The sequence below is a fragment of the Rattus norvegicus genome, chromosome 5 (assembly GCF_036323735.1).
Source record: "Rattus norvegicus strain BN/NHsdMcwi chromosome 5, GRCr8, whole genome shotgun sequence".
Classification (NCBI taxonomy): Eukaryota; Metazoa; Chordata; class Mammalia; order Rodentia; family Muridae; genus Rattus; species Rattus norvegicus.
The window spans coordinates 102270445-102292190 of record NC_086023.1 but is presented as its reverse complement, the minus strand read 5'-3'; the positions used below and the strand labels follow the sequence as shown (position 1 = coordinate 102292190).

The 21746-nt window shown below is 39.2% G+C and overlaps 1 protein-coding gene across 7 annotated transcripts in view; it reads left to right on the top strand.

Annotated features, from left to right (window-relative positions):
* Zdhhc21 (zinc finger DHHC-type palmitoyltransferase 21) overlaps positions 1 to 18630 on the top strand; it is a 59614-nt gene extending 40984 nt beyond the window's left edge. For 6 of the 7 annotated variants that reach the window (XM_008763767.4, XM_039109507.2, XM_039109506.2 and 3 more), the window contains 2 exons: positions 10287 to 10330; positions 10872 to 18630. In XM_008763767.4, coding sequence (XP_008761989.1) covers positions 10287 to 10330; positions 10872 to 11004 — 177 coding nt within the window. In that variant the 3' untranslated portion in view covers positions 11005 to 18630. The remainder of the gene's footprint in view (positions 1 to 10286; positions 10331 to 10871) is intronic. The other variant, NM_001039009.1, reaches the window with a different exon arrangement.
* Positions 18631 to 21746: the final 3116 nt, after the last annotated feature.

Genomic DNA, 21746 nt, shown 5'->3' with positions numbered 1-21746 from the left:
ATTGCATATGTTTCTTAGGTCAGTTTGAGAGTATAGGAATAGAAGCAATGAGAGAGAAGACAGATGTTCTAGAGAATCAATAACCATAGTCAAATCCTTTTATCACAACGAAAGAGATTTGAAAAACTGAGAAAAATCATAAGGATTGAACAAAAGAGCCCTCTGGTAGAGAGAATATAGGTCAAGTGGACTTTCTTATATATTATTGGAAGGAGTAGCACTTGACTTAACCTTGTTAGAGGGTCAATTAAATCAAATTTTAAAATGTACAATCCTTTGACCAACCTTGTCAAAATAGTCTTGTAGACGCTATGTATTTGAATGTATGTGAACATGCTCAAAGGGGCTGCAACATTGTAGTATGTCTAACATCTATGTTGTAAATGAACATTTAAGTACTTACCAGCATATAATGAATCAAGTAAAGAAAGAGCACCTCAGAGCCTAACATTAAAGCAACAGTATTCAAGAGTTATGGGACTGGCCTAAGGATGGACGTGCATGTTCATGAGCTAGAACTGAAAACTAGATAGTCCTTTGCTTTCTATAGAGACTCACTTTCAGAATGCCTTGTGTAAACTAAAATTTGCAGGAGCTGCTAAAAACCCTATTGGGATGGCATAGTATTTGCATATACACATATGTAGTTTACCTCATTTCTGTATCCTTTACAATGTCTAATACAATATCAGTGCTATGCAAATAGTCTCTATACTGTGTTGTTTATGGGATGATGCATAGAAAAATCTGAGCATGTTCAGTGCGAATACAAGTTTCTTCCTAGTATTCCTAGACTCTGGTTAGTTAAATGCACAGATACAGAACCCATGAAAACTGAGGGTCAGTAGATTTTCAATAAAAATGCCAAGACTATTTAATGTGGAATACATAGTTCTGGGACAGATAGATATTCACAATAAAATGATCTCTGCTTTATGACATGTGCAGAAAGCTAACCAAGAATGAATTACAGTGCTGAAATGGAGAGCCTAGAGCAGCAACTCTCAGAAGAAAACATGATTGACAATGTTGGTATCCTAGACTGAGCACCCAAAGTCAAAACACCAGAGAAAAATAAGTTGGACTTCATCCAAATGACTTTTATCAAGGGGCTCTATTTAAGGCAGTGCGAGAAGACTTTAGAACTCAGTTGGTCTTCACACACTGTTGTGTGTGTGAAGTGTAGTGCAGTGTTGCAGAGTGCACCTCCACTGTTCTTTAAACAGTGAGCCACAGAGTTCCCCCTAGACTTACCAGTTTTTTTATACATCCAGCCCAAAAGAGGGACGTGTGTACCCACACAGCAGCTATTTCATAGGAGCCCCAGATGGGAAGCAAGCCAGTACCTATCCATCATGTAGATGCAAGAATGTGTGATTTGCCTATGAGAATATGAAAAGAACAAAGTGCATGGTACTATGCATATAACCTTGAGGACATGCTAACTTAAAGACCACATTCTTCAACAAGGCAGTTTGTTTGAAATGTGCAGAATAGGAATGTAGAAGAAGAAAATGGCATTCTGGTAATATAGGGCTGGAAGGCTAAGGGTGACAGTTCAGGGGTATAGAGTGTCTTTCTATGAAGTAACCATATTCTAGAAGTGACATTATTGGGTCACATGGAGCCATTTTCCCTCACCAGTGGACCTTGATCCAGGGAGGCACTGCCCTCCAATAATGTATGAGAATCTCAGTTGCCCCACATCCTGTCATCATCTCTTGACAACAGTCTTGGTGATTGTAGGTATACTGTTGGTAATAGTACTTTTTTCTAGTACATTTCTCTGATGACTGATGTTGAACACTGTATGCTTATTGAGGCTTCATGCAGCTTTGTGAAGTGTTGAATCTTTTTTGATTTTTATTTTTGGAACCATTGAGTGTAAAATACCTGTTGGTAGTGGTGATAATAAGTGGCATGGCTATGGGTAACAGTGCTGTAGATGGTGATGGTTTCCTAAGACCATGCTCTCTACGGTTATACACATTCATGAGTAGTTCCTAAGAACGAGCTTCTAATGCACAAATGTATCAGAATCAACAGGTTATGTTTAATTTACAACTTTGAATTTGTCAGAATTCCTACTGGGTATTTAAATCCCTCAAGCAGAATTTCTCAGATTCCCCTGTTCTTACTGTTAATGTCTAAGATTGGACATGTGGGAACATTCAGCTAAAAGTGCACAGCACTACTGAGGGCTGGCAGAGGCTTCCTTCCCACTGCAAACCCATTAGCTTCCAAGATTGTACTGTGATGGCAACTATGTCATGCTTTTTAAAGGGTTTCTACTGTAAAGTCTGAACATTCTGAGTTGTACATAATAAGTAAGTTATCTGTTACTTGCTTGGTCCTAACCAGATAGATTATTTCTAAACTGAGTAGAAACCACACAAAATGGTACATCTATGAGACACTGAGGAAAAGACGCAAGTGCTGAGAGAGAGGAATATATGTTGTCAGTCTGATCTTTAGCCACTGTTCTTGCCCTCAAATACCGATGCTCATAAGGAAGATTGCTCTGTATTGATTGAGGGGATAGCCCGTCAGGCAGCACAAATGTGAGGACCTGAGTTTGGGTTCTCAGTCCACAAATAAAAGCCAGGTGTGGCAGGATGCATCTGTAACCCTGCATTGGAAGAGGGAAGCCAGTGTGGCCTTCCCTCTTCATTGGCCAGCTAGTAGCCGAATCAGTGAGCTCCAGGGTCAGTGAGAGACACTGCCCTATGACCCTCATGTCATAAAATGAAGAGTGACTGAAGAAGGCACCTGGTATCCATCTCCGGCCTCCACATGAATGTGTGCGAATGTACACACACCCGCACAGGTACCACACAGGTAAAGAAACTAGAGTATAAAGAAACGTTTTAATAACGTTTTCATGGATTGTTGTGGTGACTACCAAGCACTGTTCTTTTTGGATTAAGTTAGTAATTTACTAGTCAGAATTTACTCCTTTCCTTGCTAATTCAGACTTCATTTTAAGGCTTAATTGTTTAAAGTTGTCATATTTGCAGTGCATGATATTTTTAAATCTAAGGTACAGAATAACACTTAAAACATTGATAATATAGACTACGCATACCTTCTTCATAAATACTTGTTCTGTTCCATCTTTTATTAAATTAAGCTTGCCTATAAGCTTCATCATACCTGAACGCACAGGACTCTGCCATGAGCTAGCGGTGAGTTGAAGACCGCATCAGAGCCATGGAGGAGTCACAGTGGACCCAGTCACTCCATGGAAGCAGTCTTCCTCTCCTCCGCTTGTCTCCCAAAGGGTCTCTGGGAAGAAAGGATGTCATTCCTTATGGAGAGCTAGAGTCTCCTAGCTTGAATGGAGGTCCACTAAACAAGTGACCAGAATAAATGCCAGCACTAGCCCAAGGTGTCAGAGAAACAGGGCTCTCATTTTTAGTAATTATTTCTCCATTGTTTCTTTAACCTGGAATGAATAAACTCTGTTAAAGGACTACAGACAATAGACAATCAGGAATTTCTAGTAAATCGACATTTTTCAGATTTGATTTAAATTGGGATGTAAATGTATGAGTTGTGTCGTGCTCTGAATGGGTACTGGAAGTCGTGTTTGGAGAGCGTTGGCTTTGCTGCACTCTTTATTTAGGAAACAAGTTATCTTAGCAGCCCTTGCCGAGGAACCCTTTTCTGCCCTTGCATCTGAATGAAGTGGACAGTGATGTTGTTATCAATGTCATTGACAACACAATTAAGGAGCAGTAGTCCCAGGCAGCAAGAGGGAAGTTCCTGCTGGTGAGCCCCATGTTAACAGTGCAGGGTAGCCAGACCAGTGAGTTTCCAGTGACAGGAGGTGTAATCAAGAAGCTCAACAGCTGCTCAGCTCCCTAGGGAGGTCCTGACAGGGAGCTGTTGTCTGCCATGACACTCTTCTGACAGTTTGTCTGAATTTTGAATACAAGCATTTCTGTTTGCTGGGCACAGTATTTTGTGTGCTAGTGTGAGCTTCTGATGTCTTCTTTGGAGCTCAGTGTGCTGAAGTTAGGGACAGGGTGAGAAAGATGTATTCAGCTGCAGCTTTGTAGACGTTCAAACTGTCTTAAGTGTGTTGCCTTTGTTCTCACAGATGCTGTTGAATTCTATTGGAATTTAAAAGATGATTTTTAAAACTGTTGCATAGACAATGTTTCACCTTACACCTGCTGGCCCATGCTTGATTTGCAGTCAAGATTTGCCTACATATAGAAAGAATCATTAGTGCACGAGTGACTGGAGGTTTGACTAAGATTGGCCCTACAGGATCATATATTTGAATACTTACTCAGCAGGAAGTGGAACTCTGTGACAGGATTAGAAGGGTTGGAGAAAGTGTGTCCCTACTGGTGGGCTTTGAGCGTCTGGATCAGGATGTAGACGCATCAGTGACTTCTCCAGCACCGTGAGTGCGTTTGTGCTTTCAGGCTCCCTACCTAATGGAAGCAAGGCCCAGTTAAATGCTGTGTTTTTTAAGAGTTCCTTGGTCACAGCAATAGAAGAGTTACGAAGAGAGTGGCATAATTTTAACTGGGGCTAATCTTATGCAGTGAAAAATGGCTCATATTCAAAATCAGATTTAAAGGAGATGAGCTATTAAAAACATTTTATTAATCAATTAGAGAGTTTTTTGCTTTATAAATATGTATCCAGAAATGTAGGCCAAAAATTGTCAATCTTTATAATTGAGTTTTCCCAAATATCAGTGAATCAGTGAGGTGACTTAGTACAGTCTCTATGTAAGTCATTCTTTTTTTATTATGATGTTTTTTTTATTGGATATTTTTTAAATTTACATTTCAAATGTAAATTTGCCAGTTTCCCCTCAGAAACCCACTATCCCATTCCCCCTCCCACTGCTTCTATGAGGGTGCTCCCCACCCACTCCCTCCCTCCCTCCCCTCCCTCTCACTCCCTATATTATCATTCTTAAGGAGCTTCACTAGCAGCCAGCATTCCTCATGTGCAGATCATTGTAGCTCGCTTCTTTAAAGGGATATCAGATCTGGCTGTTTCTGCTTTCCTTTCTAAGTTATACAGATTTAAATCAAATAAATGTATTTCTAGTAGTAGTTATAGGACTTCCAACTGTAAAATTATATGACATATAGAAGTTTTAATACATATTGATCCTTTTAATCTCACAAAGACTTAGAAGGTAAGCATTCCTACTTAGGAATTGACATGTGCAGTTTTACTTTCTTACCTATTTTGTGTAGCCAGATGGTGGGTTGATGAAGAAAAGCAGAGAAATTATTTGGGAAAGAGATTTTTCAGTGGCTACAAATGTAAAACCTTCTGCATCTCCACCATTGTCTTGCAATTGATGAAATGCTTATGTGAACTTCACTTTTCAAATAAAAGACGCAGCTGGTCCTCTGTTTGCAATGGACACTAAGGAGCTGCCAGTTTCCAATAAGGAAACTGAGCTCTGGAGGAGGAGAGAACAAAGGTTAACAGGACTCCTGTCTTCCCATTGAAAACCTCAAAAATAAGGAGTAAAGCGTTATGGTGTTTCTGGTTTGCCTGGCCAGCTCTGGCCAGCTCTGGCCAGCTCTGGCCAGCTCTGTCCTACAGATAGGTATCAATGGTACCCAATTTGTATAACCTTGTTCTGCTACATGCTTTGGACTTTAACGTTAAATGGGGATTAGAAAAATGGCTCAGAAAATGTTCTGCTCTTGCAGAGATCCTGAGTTCCTCTGTTGGGTGTTAGCCCTAGCCCTGGGAGATCTGATACCCTCTTCTGGCCTCCGTGAACACCTTCATTCATTCACCACCACACACACATGCATATACTTTTAAAAAATTAAATGTGCTACTGTTTATATACTAGTAAGCAGTCAGATGATGCTCTTACAATTAGGAGAACAGGTATATGACATTGAACTACAAAAAATGTTCCTGAATGGTGTTTCCAAGGCTGCATACAGTAAGTCATGCAGTTAAGTACCTGTATGCAGCATAGAGGCATCCTGGTCAGCGAGACCTATGAGGACAGATTTCAGGTGACTGTGAAGGCTATGTGGAGGTGTATTAAAGGGCTTCTCTCCGATGGCTACCTTTACTTTTATCAGGTCTTAAGTTTGCTATGCTAAGAAACTCCTTTGGAGACTGTTTCCAGAGTTAAACAGGCCCAAAGGCAAGTACTCTGCCACACTCTGAAGACAGTTGTTGGAACCAGATGGACTATTTATCCTTTATGTGTTGCTCAGGATGTCTGAGGACTCTCTACAGCACATTCTTTTCCCCACAGGACAACAAATGTGGCCAAGTAGTGGTGCTTGGTGAGAGTGAACTGAAAGCAAGAACAGTTATCAGCCTGACTCAGGGGCTGCGTTTTCAGCCCTGTTAACCTGATAATCAAGAAACCTATCTATGGTGATAAATTCTTGCTTTTCATACTACAGCCGATTCCAATTTTCCAATAAATCCATCTCTTCCTTTTGTTAAAAATCTTTTTTTCTCCATTCCAGGCACAATCCAGCATTAAGTTAGGGTATAGTTTTTCCTTATAGTCATAATTTTATACTGAATCAGAAGGATCTCTTTTTATGACAGAATTAGCCACTAAGAGAAGACAAGGTATTAAAAGAGAGAATAGACCTGTTTCTGAAAGTCTTTTTTGCTTTTTTTTTTAATGTAAAATTCCAGCTTTTAAAATAATGAGGTATTTATTCTCTTGTATTGTTTAGGTATTGAGGATGATTGAAGCTTTAGATGTTGTGATCATTAGATCATTCTGTGCATAAACATTTCTCAGAACTAATTATCGCAGCACTCAGTAAATGCGATTCCGCATTTGTTAAAAGAATGGTTTATTTCCTAGCTAGCTGAGGCTGAATGTTGTATTTTTATTCCTTTTGTAGCATTTGTCTTGTTGGTCCTTCCCTAGTGCCACTAGAAGTTTTGAGTATCTTCGGTATGCTTAGAAAAATCTCATGTTTGTCCATGTTACAAAACAAAGTAAATCAAGACCAACTTAGTACTTGTACATATGTGGTTTTTATTTTTCCTTCAGTGACAGAGTCTGTCTGGTGCATTGCAACCTGCTTATAAATGATAGGGTTCAACTTTCCTGTGCTCGCTGCCTCCCAGACTGAGCGCTAACTAGCACTCAGGTACAGACCTTATGCTGTTTTTGTGGTAACAGTATTCTGGATGACAGAGGTGGGAAAAGGTGAACACTTGCCATTCTAGAGAAAATAGTAGATTAATTTAGGCAGCTTCCCAACTGCTGTTTATGACAGAGAGTGACGATCTCATCTTTTGAAAGAATAGCTGTTATCTACCCATGATTTAAATGCTTTCGATTTTGATGTCTGAAAACTCCAAAGGGCTTTCTATATGTGAAAGCTAAACCTGCAGAGGCTTTTAAAGATATTTTTTTTTCAGGACCACACTAGATTCTATACTGTAGATTCTGTAGTAAACCTGTCCCAGTATAATGGCGACAGTAGACCCACCACCCTGCCCTGTGTCCTCATGCAGCTTTTAGTTATAAAGAAGGTGTTGTCAAAGGTTGTATTTCAGGTCGAGACCCCTTTGGGGTTGAAGACCCTTTCACTGAGATCACATATCATATTTACACTATGATTTATAACTAGCAAAGTTACAGTTATGAAGTAGTAATGAAAGTAATTTTATGGTTGGGGTCACCACAGCTTGAAGAACAGCATTAGGAAAGTTGAGAACCACTACTCTAGAGATAGCATGTGGTGACTGTCTGCTCTTTCCCTCTGCACTTTGATGTGGGTTCCTTTGCAGTGGCTTTTGCCATCTGCTCAGCACCCTAAGACATTGTCCATATGGCCTTTTCTTTTATTGGATATTTTCTTTATTTACATTTCAAATGTTATTTCCATTCCTGGTTGCCCCTCCAGAAAACCCCTATCTCATCCTCTCTCCCCCTGCTTCTATGAGGGTGCTCCCCACCAACCCACGCACTCCCACCTTGCAGCCCTGGCATTCCCTATACTGGGGCATGGAGCTTTCACAGGACCAAGGGCCTCTTGTCCCATTGATGTCCGACAAGGATGTCCTCTGCTACATATGCAGATGGAGCCATGGGTCCCTCCATGTGTACTCTTTGGTTGGTGGTATAGACCCTGGGAGCTCTGGTGGGGGTGGGTCTGGTTGGTTGATATTGTTCTTCCTATGGGTTGCAAACCCCTTCAACTCCTTCAGTCCTTTCTCTAACTCCTCCATTGGGGACCCCATGCTCAGTCCAATGGTTGGCTGCGAGCATCTGCCTCTGTATTTGTCAGGCTCTGGCAAAGCCTCTCAGGATACAGCTATATCAGGCTCCGTTCAGCATGTACTTCTTAGCATCCACAATATTGTCTGGGTTTGGTGACTGTATATAGGATGGACCCCCAGGTGGGGCAGTCTCTGGATGGCCTTTCCTTCAGTATCTGCTCCACATTTTGTTTCCATATTTCCTCTTGTGAGTATTTTGTACCCCTTTCTAAGAAAGATTGAAGCATCCACACTTCAGTATTCCTGCTTCTTGAGCATCATGTGATCTGTGAATTATTTCTTGGGTATTCCAAGATTTTGGGCTAATATCCACTTATCAGTAAGTGCATACCAAGTATGTTTTTCTGTGATTGGGTTACCTCACTCAGGATGATATTTTCCAGTTCCATCCATTTGCCTATGAATTTCATGAAGTCATTGTTTTTGATATCAGCGTATCCATTGCATAAATGTACCACATTTTCTGTATCCATTCCTCTGTTGAGGGACATCTGGGTTCTTTCCAGCTTCTGGCTATTATAAATAAGGCTGCTATGAACATAGTGGAGCACGTGTCCTTGTTACATGTTAGCATATACCAAAAGATGCTCTAACAACTACCCTTTTCTACTTCCATTAGAACCACTTCTCTAAATGCTTAAGATATTTTCTCACATTATTTATAGACTGTTCTTTCATTTAGAATGAATAAAATATTTGTTTGGGGAGGAAGTTATGCAACACAACAAACAGAATCTTATTTTCAACATAGTTGTTAAGTTTCAAGACATAATAAAAAACTAACATGTATGGAATATATAGTAACTCTGCCATCTTTTTGCAAATCTTTTTGCAAATCTTCAGAAAATGCTGTAAATGAAACTATTGTCTGTTGCTAGTCTCATAAAAAGCAGGTTTACTTCTCCCTTCTAGAGGCTAGCTGCTTGCTCAGCATATCTGATAGTTTGTCATCCCTGAATGTAAAAGGTTAGTGCCACTAAAGGAAAGTTCTACAGCCAAGTCATTTTTACACTGACAAGTGTTTCCATGAATGGTTCTGATTATTACTGCTTTACTCCGCCGTTTGTCATAAGTGAACAAGGCAGTAAGGTCGAATCATGGGACATGGGGAAGATTTAGCCAATGTTTTTGCGTATTTGAAAAATGTTTCCTTTGTATTGCTTTAAAATGTACTTACACTTTACATTTTTACCTAGCTATAAGGTTGAACAATTTATATATTGGGTATTTGGCTATCACAACATTTTGTCAATATAATCGATAGATTCTTGGTTATTGGAGTTTGCATCCACACTTTCAGAAACACTTCTGCTGAAGAGCTTTCCTTCTAGGTCTGCATTGCAGCCCTGTAAAAACACACAGGAGAAATTGCATTTTTGTAAAGGTTTGGTTTGCTTGTTGGGGGAACTAAGAAATGTTTTCTTTTTATTAGGGAATATTAATCATCTAATCTTATTTAAACATATCGTAACATGATTAATTTATAGATTTGCCTTGTTATTTATAGAAGTCTGTAAAATCCAGAACCAGTAGTATTCTTTGTCTCTTTATAGTTATGTACTCATTGATAGCTTTTATGTGTTATTTTGATACTTATTTTTAGTGTCTATTTTCAGAAAGTTGAGTTAAATGGAAATAGCTAGGCTTTTAAAAGAATTACCAAGGAACCAGGTGTCCTCAGAGGTTATAATCAAATGCAGTAGTTCTTGGAGAAGTGTTTGACATTTTTGTAGTTCACTAATTTTTTGACATGATGTAATGTTCATTTTATTTATTTATTTTTTTTTGGTTCTTTTTTTCGGAGCTGGGGACCGAACCCAGGGCCTTGCGCTTCCTAGGCAAGCGCTCTACCACTGAGCTAAATCCCCAACCCCATTCATTTTATTTTTTAAGAGGACCTCAGGATGTATATAAACTTGTTAAATCTTTGTAATATTTTCTGGATTGGCTTATATATTACATAAATAAAATATTGATAAATTCATTACATCTGAATATAATTTTTCTGTTTTTAATAGGATACAACATCTATTGAAAAAATGTCAAACTGTTGTGAAGAAATGTAAGTATTAAGTTATAGTGATCTTATTTAAAAATAGAAACAACTGACTACCTTTGAGAATTGTGTGCCTATGTTAATAGTAGGAAAGTAATATATTGATGTCTTTTTCCTGTCCTGTCTGAAGCCCAAGCTGGACAGGAGTATCCCAGTCTTACAGTAGGGGCTTTCAGCCATGAGAGCTCTTAAACAAAATAAGTACTGATCACTCTTGTTCCCTGTCTCACAGAAGTAAGCTAAATTATTTGTCCTGAAAGTACATCAAAAGAGATTTGCTACTGTGTTGTTGACACACATTCTGTTATGCTGAGCTTCTCCTCTGCTTCCAGAGTTACCCTAGGTTGATTGACGATGCAGATACAATATCTGCTATCCAGAGCTGAAGCTCAGCTGCATGCCACATTGAAAGGAAAGCTGTGTTTGTGATGCTGAGACACAATGCATCAGAGTCCAGTAATGGATCCCCAGCCAACCTGTATTGTTTTAGCTGACTGAAGTGCACCGTGGGAGTGCTGTCTTTCACTAATAATGCTGTCTTCTGTAGATCGCGGCCCCGAAAGCCATGGCAGCAGACCTTCTCAGAAGTTTTTGGCACTCGTTGGAAGATCCTGTGGTTCATTCCTTTCAGGCAGAGGCAACCACTGAGAGTTCCCTACCACTTTGCCAATCACGTCTAAACAGATGGATGGTGGGCACAGATGGGTCCTCCATGCTGGAAATGCATGTTACAGGTTTTATGAGAATAGAACTATGACAGTCTTCAAGTCAATTAAAATCCACCCACCAATCTTAGGCATCATAATGTGCCCCAGGCTTCATTTTAATAGTGATCTTGATCCTGTTGTGGGGCTAATACATGATCTATATTTAAGTTTTAAAAGCATGTTTACTTTTAAATTAGCCTTGCACCAGGATTCTTTAAATGCTTCTGTTACTAGACTCAAAGGCAGTGATTGGGATAAAACAATGGTACATATGTTTTCTTCAGTACTCGGAATATTTTAAAATCTAGTTTATAGAAATTTGAGATGTTTTATGTTTACCTTTAAGCAGTACTAACCAAATTTGAATTTAATTCTTCAAGTTTACAAAAGTGGATACTTTGTTATGTGTAAATTTTCCTTTTTTGAATATCAGTTAAAATGATGTTACTACTTGCTTTTGATGTGCTGCAGGGTTTTTACAGTGCAGTGAGCAGCAAGGCGCAGTGGCTGCCTGGGAGCAGCTCTCGGATGCTCCTCTTTCCTCCTCAGCAGCCACAGACGACACCACGGGTGTAGCGCACCAACTACTACCTTACTGTAAAGGAAAGATGCTTTTCTCTTCTGCAGCAGTCATTGATTGCTAATAGAATATCTGCTCCCAGGAGACATTTGTGACCAGTCAGGCATATATTCCTGTTTTACCCTAAGATTCTAATGACTGAAGAGGGTAGGAAGTTTGCAATAATTCCAGTTACTTCTTCAAGTGCAGTTATAGTAAAAAGCAGATGTTTTAAATGCTCAACTGGATGGTGTGTAATGTACAGTGTAAAGAGGAAAACTGCTTTTAAAGTATGTATACTTTTATTTATCTGCCACTCGATCTCACTGTGCACATTGAAGGTTTATATATTGTAGAATAGATGCTGCTCAACTTATATCAAAGTTTAAAGTAGGTCACAAAATTCATATACCAGTAATCACCCCAGTTAAAATTGAATTTGCATTGGCCAGTTCTAATTTGTATCACTCTAGAGACCTTTTATTAATGTCAGGATATTATTGTAATCTACGGTAGTGATGGTCCCTTAACAACATGGGTCTATTGTATGCAAAGACATTTCATATGAGTTAATTTCTTTTCATTTAGAATACTGAAAATGTATATGTTTTGTGTGCTTGGTGACCTTTTCCCTGAAAAGAAGTTGAACAAATCTACCATTCTTGAACCATATACATACTTTTCTTATAAGAGTTGTAAAGTAAGGAATCATAGCTGGGAAATACTGTGGCTAGTTCTTTCAGATACTGTAAATGTCTTATAAGATATTCTGAGTAGAATAATCTCTTTGCAGAAATATTAATACCATATTTTCATGTTCTGATAATTATGTTTGTTATTTAAAAACTTAGAAGTGGCAGATGGAAGCATTTATTGGTGCTAAGACATATAGCAAGTTTAATATAAGAAACATTTATAAAGGTTAGGAAACCTACAATTAGTATGTTTTAGTCTAGGCAGAGGGTTGGATTTATGTAAGCTGATTGACTAAGTTGGCTGGTGACAGTTACTAAAGGGGAGTGGTGTATATCTAATGTGGGGAGGTAGGCGTCGAATGCCTGCCTTCAGCTGTGTATGTTCAGTTCACTCAAGACCTGGAGCATCCACAGCAGAGCCAAGTGCAGGCCCAGTGTGGAGCTCCGTAACTGCATGTACTTCTGGAGCAGAGTGGCTCTGACACAGAGGCAATGGGGAGGGATGATCACTTCCCCATCTGGGGGTCTGTGGATTTGGTTTGCTTATATTTACCACTTCTGGGCACATCATCTTCCCTTTCTCTTTGTTCTCCCTGGTCCTGACCCGTCTCTGCAGAATTTCCTAAGTAGTCATTGGACTTAATACACAGTTTGACCTACAGAAATGCTATTATTGATGTATCTATAAGAATCTATATTGCAGTGTACCTATATATACTCACACAGTATTGTCCAATGTATGTGTCTGACCCCACGAGGGGTTTGCAATCTATTTAGATTCCTAGGGAAAAGCCTGTTGGCCATTTCCTAGGGATTAAGCTCCTATGTTCTTTCTGCGCCCTCTTTTGGCTAATTGATGTAATTATTCTGGCTCTAGAGGCTTTTACTATCCTGTTAGTGGGTTGTATCGCCAATCTAGGAACGTGCCAGAGGTGTACACTTATAGGAACATATGTATAAAAGTGTAAAGTTTTATAAACATTGAAAATGGATGTGTTACTGTTGGCGATGTTCCTTCTAGGTGAAGTGCTCAGCTGTATGTATGTATATTCTTGTATACTTTTTACTGTCGCTCACAAGTTCAGATTAGGGTAAGCTAGTTCTTGATTTTACTTTAAACCTTATTGTGGCAACTTATTTTGTTAGCATTATAAAAACTTACTTAAAATACTATTTTATTAAAAGACGAAACATTTATTACAGTTGCTGTGGTAACTGTGTTATCCGGTATGTTTTATTGAGAATTTAAAAAAGTACATGTAGTTTTTTCAATTCAATTTTGGGATGGTCCCCTTCCACACATACACAGGCTCAATTGCCTTAAAATAATTAGTAATTGGTTAATAATACTATTTTTTCTTTGCTTTTTAAAAAACCTTCTCAGTGAGAATTAACCCTGTAGATTCAATAGCCCCTTTCCTCTGAGTAACGGAGGGCATACCTGCCCGTGTGGGGTCTTAGGAGGCAGTGGAGCAAGGAGATGGCTCCTTCTCTATATTACATTGAAGCACATAGAAACTTCCTTTTTAATTAGCAAAATGTGGGTCAAAAGGTATTTTTACATTAGCAAAGTCACCTCTTGGGATTCTGCAGTTCAAATGTTAATACCAGTTCGCAAATACTTGGTAAACAATTAGAGTTGGGCCTGCAAGGTGGTTCAGTACATAAGGGTGTTTGCTGTGCATGACTGGTGACCAGATTTTGGCCCATGTACCCACTTAGGTGAAGAAGGAAAAACGAAAGCACCTGACTCCACAGAATTGTCCGCTGACCTCCACAAACATGCCTTGGCACTCATGCCCTCTCCCCCATCATCATCATTCATTTATTCATTCGTTCGTTCATTCATTCATTCATTCATTCATTCGTCTCACACACCACACATTAAGTTTTGTGATATCTAACAAGCTTGATGTTGGTAACAAAGGACCGAGTTCAAAATCTTCTAAACATTAAACAGTCTCTAAGGAGTCTTTGTTACCAGACTTCCATTTCAAATTACTAAGCTAGCTGATGTTACTTGAAAATAAAAACCTATTTTGTTTTATAAGTTATGTTTAAAATGTTTTAGGTAACATAAAAGACATTTAAAATTGTAGCTAACAGGGTAACCTCTTTTTCAGAAGACATTTTACTTTTAATAGTAATAAAGTAAGGGTCCATATGTACCTCAACAATAGAGTGCACAAGATGCCCAGGATTTAATTCCAAGAATCAAGAAAAGACAGGAAGAGGGTATAGAGCATAGCTGTACCCTAGATGCAGAAGAACTGAGTCAAACATCTCAGAACATTTCATTAATGTGCATAAGTGGTTCCTTTAAGGATGGTGGCTCATTCTAGCTATTCTTAATGAGACTTTGAGCTATTTCCATATAAGTAACTAACTATTTTGCTCCAAAGATATATTAATTCTAAACAGTAATCACAAAGACTCAAATTAAGAATACACTTCCAAATAGGAGATACAAATGAGTTTATATGAAAGCCACATAGTTTTCTGTGTTAGTTCATGGTTAGTTTGAGTGTTCTTACATGTATTGCTAAAAAAAAAAAATCACAATTTGTCTTGCAATGGCTTAACATGGTACTAATATTCATTAGTATTATGCTAATTTCTCTCTAGTCTGTCTGTTCTCTGGGTAGTTCTCTTGTGTGACACATATCAGTAAGTAGATAGCCTAGCTACAGTTCACTACACTATCATACTTGATTATGTAAGTTTTTGACATGACCTCTACTATACATACATATATTGGAAATTTATTACAAACATTATGTAATTTACTAGTAGCTAAAACATTAGACTTTCACCCACCTCTACTAATGCTTTGAGAATTACAAATGTTGACAGATGGAGTTAGTAGGTCCTGTAAACTTACTGCGTTCTACTTGCTAGTGTTATTGACCATTTAATTAGCTAAGCAGTGAGAACGTGGTCCAGTACCCACATCTGTCATTGCCTTCTGGGGTAGGAACCATACTCGGAACTTAGTTACAAATAAAAATTTTAGTATAATTTATGCTTAGCTGTTCTTAGATTCTACAGTATTTTACAGTAGAACATGGGAAAGTATTAGAAGCTGTTTACATGAAGTACTTTGTACCAGTACTGTCACTGAGTATATGAACCAATATTAGCATTTCTGCTACCTTTGAGATGGTGATGACTTAACTTCAAGAAGTGACTTTTCCCACTTTTTTCCATTACCTTTATGCATTTTTAAACAAAATTTATTTTTTAAAAGCTGTTTTGTTAAGACCAATAATATTTTTATCAGTTCTTTTATCAGTTGTGGCAATATTATCTGCTAGTGATAATTTGAAGCAAATTATTGTTATTATTATTATTATTATTATTATTATTATTATTTGGAGACAGGGTTTTACTGGCTTTGCCACATTCTGGGATCATGGGCATATGCTGCTGTGCTTGGCTCAGTGCTTAAAATTCTTAAGTCATTGGTAGTACTGATCTTCCAATGTCATATCTCTTGCTATATTACAGCTTTCCCTGTGTCTACCCTAGAGTTCAGGTACCAGTGAGTAATATTATTAAAAACTAGATTAAGAAAGTCAGGGACGTTAGTGAGATGGAGCGAAGGCCCAAGGACATGAGTAGTCAGCATCTGAAAAGAGCTGACTGGAGACTGAACTGTCCTGGCCACCTCCTCCTCGTCCCCGCTGGCACCATGTCCCTGTAGAGCTCTGTGACGTGTGTAGATAGCTGCACAGTCACTCTGGGAAGCATTTGGTCTGAGCTGTCCCTTCTTCACTCACTGTCCTCCCTCCTTGGCTGGCCCGATGCTCCTGAAAGATTATTTTTAACGTCAGGTGATTGTGAGGGTCAGTTCACCTCAGGCATTTTTAGCACGCACATGTTAAACTATCATGGAAGTGTAGCTGTAGTAAAAGGAGAAGTGATAGCCTGCTCAAAGTTTAAAAAGAACTGGAGCCTGTCCGAGGAGTCCTATAGCAAAGAAAGAATACCCAGTCACCAGAGAAATCAGCAACTGTTATGAAGGAAGGGATCTGTTGGTGTTCATGAGACCCTGGAGGCCTTCTTTTCTGAAGCCCTTATTCCCTCACATGTACAAGTAGTGCTCTCATAGTTGCTCAATAACTAATTACACGTATAAAACACTTTTCATCTCAGTAGCTTTATACACAGAGGTGTAGCCTGAGCACCTGTGACCGCAGGCATGCTCCTCTGTGCTTTGCCTGCCTGCCTCAGTCAGCACACGGTCTGCTTGTTTGTAGGCTGTCAGTCAGAGGGAAGACGCATCTGCATACTGATAGCTCTGTGTCCAAGCCAGTGTGGATGCATGATATTTTTAACCTACTCGTGCCTGAAATTAGAGTTTTACAACCTGAACAGTTAAAACATCCTGGTGCTATTCACATTAGCGTTGAGTTACATTTTTAATTCTTGAACCAAAGAGCAGTTTTCTTTTGGTTGACTGAGAGCTTCTTATGTTCGTGTCTGAAGAAGTGAACAGTCTTGACAGCTTACATTCAGCAGAGTCAATTGAAATGAATCTACCTAGACTCATTTTTATTTTGTTGTGCAGATTAGTGTGGGCTTTACTTTTGTACTTATGTGGCTACTTTATAAGGTATTTCAATAGGCTGAAGCTACTGAAGATTAGAGAATCACTTTTCAAAAGTTCCCCCCTCCCTTGGTCTTCTTACTTCAGCAGTGAAGAAAAAATTATTTCTATAAGCAAAGTAATTCTATTGGACACTTTTAACATTTGCTCAACCAGATGCTAAAATAAAGGGCAAATAATGGGTCCATTTTTATTTACAAGTCAAGAATTTAGTATCTCTGTGTGTGGGGGTGTATAATCCGTAATGGCTTTAAATAATGATACAGGTATTTGCTTATTTTGACAATGAGAATGAAATTAAAAGACACTTTAAAACATAAAAATCACAAACACATGCATACACAAACACTTTCCCAGTAGGAGGCCTAAAGGTACATTGATTTAAGCCAACACCCTGACAGTTGAACTTCACATCAAAAGCAGTTCCGCTGCTCACCATATGTGAAGATTAGAGTTTGATTGTTTTACAGACTAATTTTTTCAGTGATTTATTTTACATAGCTGGCAGACCAGAGTCCTGGATAGATCGTCCAGCTGTGGTACCGCTGCTCACGATCGACTTCCCTGTGCTTCCCCTGAAGCTCTACACACACTTATCAGTGTTTCCTCAGAGAGAAGCTGCCAGGGCTGATCGCTCAGCCAAGCAAGTAACCATGCAGCTGACTGGGAAAGTAGACAGTCGTGGAAATGCTTGTGTCGTTTCCAGCAGCTTCAGTCTGTGTCTCCTTCTGAATGAAAAAAAAAAAAAAACCAATCAATCCTAAAACTTGAAAGGTGACGAGCTCATGAGCATGAGGTGTTTATAGATGAGCAGTTAGACAGGAAGCAGGGGAGGGCAGCACTGTGGCTCTTGTGAGAATGTTGCCACTGGAGTGTGTCTTAATAAGCCCATTGCTTGTCCATTGCTTAAAAGGCAGAGTGTAGGAAATTTTTCTCAAGTAGGAAAAGAGAGAATTTGCCACTGCTTGCTGTCTCCTGGTGTGATTATTAAAAAGCAAAGAAAAAACCAACATAAAATAAAAGCAACTAAAGATATAGAAAGAAGAAATTCATCCCCATCAGAGATTTTCGGATGAATGGGTTGTAAGCCCAAGGACAGACAGAGGAAAACAGAGTGCAGGGAATTAGTCTGGCTAGTTTAATCACTAACAACACCTGTGTCATTCTGATGCTCCGAAAACTTGCTATCTGCTCCAATTCTCACACATCCCTAATTGAAAAACACTGCTTGAGTTTTAATAATGATGTGTACTGTAGGTACCTAGGAAGACCCTGTCTTGAAAGTTGCTGGGTGTGCTTTTCATTCAGCTAAACTATGTGTACGTCTGAGGGCCGTTCGCCTGCCTCGTCTGCTGTTTTGTTTTTGTCTCTTAGCCTAGGAAATCTTCACTAACATTTCCAGTGCTAGTGGTAATAAGGAAGAGAGTGGGTAAGAGACTTGTGAGCACTCTGAGGAGAGGGAGGGAGTTGACAGGTGGGTGGGAACTACGAGGTATATGTAATTGTTTAGATGAGATGTCTACACTGGTTCTTCTAATGAAAATGGACTATGTATCTACCTTAAGAACAACATTGCTTTTAATATTTATTTTAGTGATTTTGTTTTATTCATGTGATACTCTATATTCTTTGCAAATTGCTTTTAATTTAAATTGTGGAATTTTTACTTCTCTTGAAATGTACTATGTACTGTATTTTTAGAAATCTTATTTTTAAATAAATATTTTTGAAAAACATAGGAGTGTTTTTATCCTCTTACCTCCTTAATTATTAAAATTTACTAATGCTCAGAGTTTTAGAATTATCATGTCCTAAGACTACCCCAAAGTTTGTGCTATTTGGATGAATATTTAAAAATTAGTGGCCTTAGGTTCTTCTACCACAATCACAGAAAAACAAGGTATAAATATTGGACTTAAAATTGACAGTATTCCTTGGAAGGTATCTTATTTTATAGACCGTCCAATCGCTACATTCAACTGTCTCATGTATTTGTGTTATGCTTGATGCTGCTTTGTGGAAATATTTTTCTTGAGGAATAGCTTCCACATAGTGAAGTGGGAAGAAGGGTCAGTCTAGGCACTGCTTTAAATCTTGAGTTTGGAAGGCTTCGCTCTTAGGGCATCAGCTCATACAGACTTTCAGGACATCTAGGGACAAGTCTCCAAGCCTGCAGTAGCTGTTTGCTGTGAACACGGACAGTAGATTAGAGAGAAGGACACAGACATGTCAGGTCCACACAGGTAAGCTGTCAGGTCGCCCTGCCGATAAAAGAGGGAATAACTTATCCTTTGAAATCTTTACATTTTTTAACAGAATAGCAATTTTAACAAATATCCTGTATTAATATGGCTTGTAGATAAGCCTAGGGATTTTGTGGTGGTTGGTGAACCGAAACAATTGTTACCCTCTGACATTAAGACTATGAAACTCTTACCTGGTTCTGTTCATTTTTTTTCTCTAACTCTAAGTACTTCATGTTTTAGCTTCATGTTTTATGAATAGTCTCCTGACTATTCATAAAAATTATTACAGATATTAGTATTTTTGTTATCTTTATATTAATTTACTGTATTCTAATTTAAAAGGGACTAGGGAGATGGTTCTGCAGTAAGAGTTCTTATTGCTCTCACAAAGTACATGAATTTGGTTCCCAGCACCCATACTGGGCAACTAACAACTGGGTAACTCCATCTCCTGAGGATCTGAGACTGTCTTCTGCCCTCTGCAGGTACCTGCACACAGGTGAGCATATGCGTACACAAGACACAGGCATACAGAAAATGAAATCTTTAAAAAAGCACATAAAAGTGTAAGAGGGAAATTAGATGTGCATATATTTAAACAAAAGCTCACTTTGATTTAACAATTTAAAATCTTTTCATAAAACAGCTGCCTTCAGAGAAGAAAGTTGGTTTCCCGTTTTATGATTCAGTCAGATACATTGGTATCTTAGTGAAGTCTCAGAAGAAGTTTGATCTTATGCAGAGGATGTAATTGGAAAAGGAAGGGGTATTTTACTGGCTTCTTCAAGTAACTGGATATTCCTTTATAGGACACAAACCCACAAGTTGTTCCAGTTATGGCTGTCATCAAGAAGACAGATGACGGCTAATGTCTGCATGAATCCTGGGGAAAAGAATCCCTATACTGTCGGTGGGAATGCAAGCTTAGAGTAGCCACTTTGGAAATCAGCCTGGAAGTTTCTCAAGGAAGGAAGGAAGAAATAAAGCTAGTTTGTGACCCAGATACAACATGTGTGTACCCAAAGGACAACCATACCTTCATATCACTGATACTTACTACCCTTACTCCAAACACATAGGCAAAGGAAACAGACTACTTGTCTACCAGCTTACATATAATGAAAATGTACGGATGGAAAAGGAAAATTGTAGATAAATGGATGAAACCAGGAAAAACATAGACTGGTTGTGACTGTGTCCCAGAAGGACAAATAAAAGTTCTCATGTGAACTAGTTCTAACTCAAGTACAAGTGGAAGCCAAGAAGCTAGGAAATGGGAACATGGTGGGGCAGGGGTCTGAGTACAAGGGGCGTATTGAAACATAGTAAAGGGAAGTGGTGGATGGGATTATGGAGGGTGGAGAGGTTTAAGCAGGGAATGTAGGAGGATTAGGGAGATGAGACAGTGAGGAGGGTTAACCAAAATGAACAGTATATAGAAAAGCCATGTGGAAACCTAATGTTTTAGAATTCAAATAAAGAGAAGCTGAAGTGAGTTACCGCACATGACTAGATAAAGCTACTTCTGGAAGCGGTGGATTACTAAACAAATAACCAGACACCTCCACAGATGTTGGTCAGGGAGGCCCCAGAGGTTTCCAGAACAATGAAGCTCTTGTCAATCCTATTGATTGCTCACTAGAACTAGAGGCTAAGATGCTATGGCTGAAGGCACCATGTACCTCAGTTACAAGGAACAGAGAAAGCAAGCTGGAAGTTTCCTTCCCGCTGGCTAGTTTTCATAGAGCCAGGTGACATGTAGGCTGCTGGAGAGAGGTGTATGTGGAGGGCGTGGGTAGAAGGTCTTACCCAGCTGTGAGCCATTAAAGCAGTATACTAGGTAAGATGAGCTTATCTTTATAGTACTGGCACAACTATTGTGGGTGTAACCAACTGCCCTCGGCATTTAAGGCTCACTCCACAAAAGGGAACCTCTGTCTGCTACTGTAAACCCAGTTAATAATCCATGGCTGTGGAAGTCATTAGGTCTAAGAAAGAAACTTACTACCATTATCTAGCTACGTGGGCATAGCATACCCATAGACAAAACTACTCTTGGCCATAGTCAGAGAACCTCTCTTTGTAGTGAACAACAATGAATACAGGTACTCAAGGCTGCCCAAGAGTGTAACCCAAAGTGAGTGTAGAATGCCATCCTCTAGATTCATAAAACCACTGTGACCAGGAATTCAAAACAGTGCTTACCTGCCCTGCACCACAGAAGACTGCCTTGTCAACCACCCATCATGGAAGGGAGAGGAGCCCATGGACCCTACTCTTCAATGCTGAAGAAGTGGCTATTGATAGACTCTTAAGAGGGGGAGTCATTGTCTTCAAATGTGTGGCCAAAACTGAGTCTACCCATCTGTGATGGTTTGTATGTACTTGGACCAGGGAGTGGCAGCATTAGGAGGTGTGGCCTTGTTGGACTGGGTGTATCACTGTGGACATGGGCTTTAATACCTTAGTCCTAGCTGCCTTCAGATGAAGATGAAGAATTTTTAGCTCTTCCTGCATCATGCCTGCCTGGATGTTGCTATGCTCCCACCTTGATAATGAATAATGGAACCTCTGAACCTGTAAAGCAGCCCCAATTAAATGTCCTA